The sequence below is a fragment of the Microtus ochrogaster genome, chromosome 21, assembly GCF_000317375.1.
Source record: "Microtus ochrogaster isolate Prairie Vole_2 chromosome 21, MicOch1.0, whole genome shotgun sequence".
NCBI classification, from domain to species: domain Eukaryota; kingdom Metazoa; phylum Chordata; class Mammalia; order Rodentia; family Cricetidae; genus Microtus; species Microtus ochrogaster.
Genome location: NC_022022.1, coordinates 20,740,289 through 20,744,887, shown reverse-complemented (window position 1 = coordinate 20,744,887; position 4,599 = coordinate 20,740,289). Strand labels below are relative to the sequence as shown.

General features: G+C 44.7%; 1 protein-coding gene across 1 annotated transcript; it reads right to left on the bottom strand.

Annotated features, from left to right (window-relative positions):
• Positions 1–351: 351 nt before the first annotated feature.
• On the bottom strand, positions 352–2,614 carry Tram1l1 (translocation associated membrane protein 1 like 1). The gene has a single exon (XM_005357235.3). The coding sequence runs from the start codon at positions 2,193–2,195 to the stop codon at positions 1,083–1,085; it is 1,113 nt and encodes a 370-aa protein (XP_005357292.1). The 5' UTR covers positions 2,196–2,614; the 3' UTR covers positions 352–1,082.
• Positions 2,615–4,599: the final 1,985 nt, after the last annotated feature.

Here is a 4,599-nt window from a genome sequence, read left to right as displayed (position 1 = left end):
TACCTCCTCAGCCCACTGTTCGTATTGGTTTTTGTAAAGATATAAACTATATACGTATATACACATACATAATCAACAAAGATTGCCCTATATAGGTGTTTCCAAACTAAAGACAGAAGCAAGTTACAATAACAACACCGCTTTAAAATCTCTTCATCAATCTATTTGGCTACCTGATCTTCAAATGAAGTTTGATTTGGCAAATATTTCTCAGATATAACTACCTGCACATATAAACACACATACATACCTATATACATATATACTGTATGTGTATATACATTTTTAAAATTGTTCACATAATATTTTTCTGATACATTGCTTTCACCATATTTATGAATCTATAAGTACCTCTTTAAATAAATATTAAAAGAATAAGTGTGACCTCTTTCAGTAATATTTAATTTTGCAAATTTTCATTTATAAGTGTTTAAAATAAACAGGAACAACTTTACCTCTTCAGTAATGCATCATATTTATTAAAGATATTTTGACTCAATAGATTTCAGTATCTCCACACATGTCATTTATTTATATTTTGATTCTTTAATGGGGGTGTAACACTAACAACCACTACTCATAAAATTAAACACATGATGATCTTGGCTGTTTAACAAATATCTTCTCTGTTGTAAATTCAAAACAATTAGAAATCCCAACAATTACATAATACTGGTTTGAGTTATACCTTTATCAGGTTTTCCACTTTATGCTGTAAGAAAACGACTTTGCTACCAGTCTCATTAATGCCATAGAGAACATCTGAAGCAGGAAACTATTATTTATGCACACAATCTTGCAGTCATAACCATAAATCATTTGCAGAATCACTGAGGTAAGACTCTAAACTAAATATGGTGTTGATCTGTTAACTATTCTAACAGGATTTTGAGGATGAGTGGTTTCGTCTTCATTTTTTCCCACTCATAAGGCTCCAAAATCCCTAAAAACACATTAGACAATACAATAGCAATATTCAAAGAGCACAACCCGTTCTGAAGAACAGAAAATCTATAGCACAGAGACACCACACAGTAAGGAGTGGATTCCCTTGGAGGTAAGAATCAATGAACTGGCACTCCTTAAGGAACTTTCTCTTTCTTCTTTGGTGGAGAATCTATTCTATTTGGATTCTCCACTCCATTTTCTGTGCATTTTCTCGACCTGGATCGTCTCTTCCTCCCCGGGGCGTGAAGACTCATGTCTTCTAGCCATCTCTGAAGCGACACCGTAGTCAAGGTCCATGTGATGTACACTTGGATACTGCAACTCGAAGACAGAACAGCGATTTTAGCTGCCAACACATTGACATTTCCAGTGAGGATATTCGGATTCTGTGACCCTGCCAAGTGAAGCCCTACTGTGATCACCGAGACAATCAATGTCACCAGTCTCCCGGATATAAACACCAAAGGCCAAAGAGACAGCCCTTTCTGGTACCGCTCATCACCGAAGTAGAACAGGCTGCACAGGTTGGAGAGCAGCTCGACGGAATAGTGCAGCAGCAGCAGCAGCAGGCCCAGGTGGTTCAAGTACAAGAGATAGGCCCCTCCGATGTGGAAGAGATGGAGACCGATGAAGATGAGCTGACCCGGGATATCTTGCTTCCTCACTTTTTGGAAGTAGAGCTCTGGAAAGCTATGACACCAGTAAGCCAGCTGTGAGATGTAGAAAAATTTCATCTGAAATGTCATCATGTTGTGGGGAGGAGCCTTCCACAATAGAGTGGGGTCTGAAAAGCAGTTCTCAGAGGCCAGAATGCTCATGCCCCAGATACCAGACACTATATAGAACACACTTAGCTGCCCCGCCTCGTTCAATTTGTTTTGTTTGCCTTTGGTGAGCTGCAGTCTCTTGCTGAGCTTATCCAGAATATACTCCTGAATGGAGGCATGGGTGATGATGGCCACTAGCATGTAGAAGAACACTGTGGCCAGATCTTTGACCCCATAATGGTAAAGGGTCCTGGACCCTGAAGGCAGCTCTTCCGCGGGGACAACGACTCCGTGCTGCAGCGTGAGGAACACAATCGACATCTCGGCCGTGCTCTCGAACAAAAGCCCCATCACGAAGAACATGCCCAAGCAGGAGACCATGTCCGCGTGGTTCTGCACCATGAATTCGTGGCTCAACACCGGGGGGTTCCTGGCGCTCTTCTTGCGGACCCCCATGCCGCGGTACTCACCGGTACTCATTGGCCGCCGCCGCTGTTCACTGCGCTGCTCCAAGAGCCGGCCTCCCCATCCCCGACTGTCCGCAGCCCAGGGTCGCAGCCACTCCCGACCGATCAATCAAAGGCTGGGGCCCGCGTAGGCCGAGCATGCGCACAGGGCCTGCGGAGGCAGGGAAGGAAATCGAGCGCCGCGCCCCTGCCCCGCAGGCCCGGGTGCGAGCGAGGATTTGCCTTGGCGAGCGCAGCTGCCGCCCACCCGCCAGGACCGGGAGTGCTTCCCAGGAACTGGTCCGGACCAGATAGGGAAATCCGGTGCCACTGTCATCTCCATCACCAGCATCACTTCAGCATTACAGCAGCGAGCTCCCTAGTGCTCTCTACTGATCCCTTATGGATCTCACAATCACTCAGGAGCTGGATGCTGTGAGAATCCTCTCTCTCTCTCTCTCTCTCTCTCTCTCTCTCTCTCCCTCCCTCCCTCCTCCCCTCCCCCGTCTCTCAGACCCTCCCTCCTTCCTCACCTCCCCCTCCTTTCCACTCCCATTCTACAGTTCTTTGACACAAAAACTGACTCCAGAGCTCCTCACTATCTTGCGATCCTTATCATCACACATCTAGAAAATGCCAGTAGCCAAGATTTAAATCTGAGTGGCTCCAGAGCGTGTGCTGTCTGTCTCCTTGTTAAATCAGTCTTACCTGGAAACACTAGATTCACAGCAAAGCAGTTTCGAAAATAATTTTCCGATTGCAATGATTGCTAGTTAATTATTTTCAAAGTGCAGGCAGTGGGACGCAGAGAACTAGCAGGTCTTGGGTAGGTCCTTAGGCCACTGAACAAGCACCCACCCACGGAGACAGTGGGGCTGATCTATTGGGAGCTCACCAATGCCAGCTGGATTGTGACTCGAAAAGCAGGGGATAAACCCGGACTCTCTGAATATGGCAGACAATGAGGGTTGCTGAGAAGCCAAGGACAATGGCACTGGGTTTTGATCCTACTTCTTGTTCTGGCTTTGTGGGGGCCTAGCCAGTTTGGATGTTCACCTTCCTAGACCAGGATGGAGGGGGAGGACTTTGGACTTTCCACAGGGCAGGGAACCCTGACTGCTCTTCAGACTGGACAGGGAGGGGGAGAGGAGTGGGGGGAGGAGGAGAGGAGTGGGAGGAGGGGGAGGGAAATGGGAGGCTGGGAGGAGGCGGAATTTTTTTTCAATAAATAAATAAATAAGAAAAAAAAAGAATCTAAAAAAAAAACTTCCCTCAAGCATGTGAATCTGCAAGTTTATTTCTCTGAGTGTTGTAATAGGAGCAGCAAGGCTGCATCCCCAGGACCCGGCCGCCCGCACGGCTAGCTTTACCCGAAATAATTACAGGGACACTGTATTCTTTTAAGCACTGCTTGGCCCATCTATCTAGCCTCTTCTAGGCTAACTCTCGCACCTGGACTAGCCCGTTTATTATCATCTGTGTAGCACCCGGTCTTACCGGAAAGATTCTAGCCTACGTCCATCCTGGGTCGGAGCTTCATCGCGTGTGCCTCAGAGAGCAGAGCTCTCTTGCCTCTGCCCGCAAGAGTGGAACATCGTGTCTCTCTAAGGCGTCTGCCCCCGAGGGGAGAGCTGTGGAGTCTCTGAGCTCACTTCCTCTTCCTCCCAGCATTCTGCTCTGTTTACTCCTCCCATCTATGTTTTAACCTATCAGGGCAAGCAGCTTCCTTATTTAATTAGCCAATGACCTTCCTCTATCATCTGAGTATTGTGTTTTTAGTATATATTAAATGCACATAAAAAAGCAAAGCTTGGAGCTTTCTCAACTGAAGTTTCGTGTCAATTTTCAAATATGTCTTCCGATAGGTAGTGAAGTTCTTGTCCCTTAACTGCCGTATGAGTACAAAATCTTTACTGATATGAATGACAGTTGGAATATGAAATAGGCATTTCAGAAAAAAAAATGCGACGGGATATTTTTACAATAAAGCAATCATTATCGCTAGTACACTAAACTTTATCATTCTTCCTTTCTCTATGTCATAACTGAATGTAAATGGAAGATTTTGGACTAAACATTCAGATCAATGGACTGCATCTTGCATTTCAAAGGAGTCAAAGAATAAGGCATGCTGTTTATTATGGGAATTGTTTCTGTATTAAGGAAACTATGCATGTGTGAATGTTCTTCATAGCAAGAATTCTCCATTTTTCAAACGATTCTTCGCTGAATAACTCGCACTTTACAAAGCATCATTTTGACTTTTGTTTGTTTATCGAAACTCAATTATTGAGTATGACAATTCCACACTGAAAGCAAATTAAAGTTAAATCACCAAGAAAACAGAAATACACATATAAAAGCTAGGGTGCAAAGGAATGAAAAGAAGAAGAAGAAGAAGAAGAAGAAGAAGAAGAAGAAGAAGAAGAGGAGGAGGA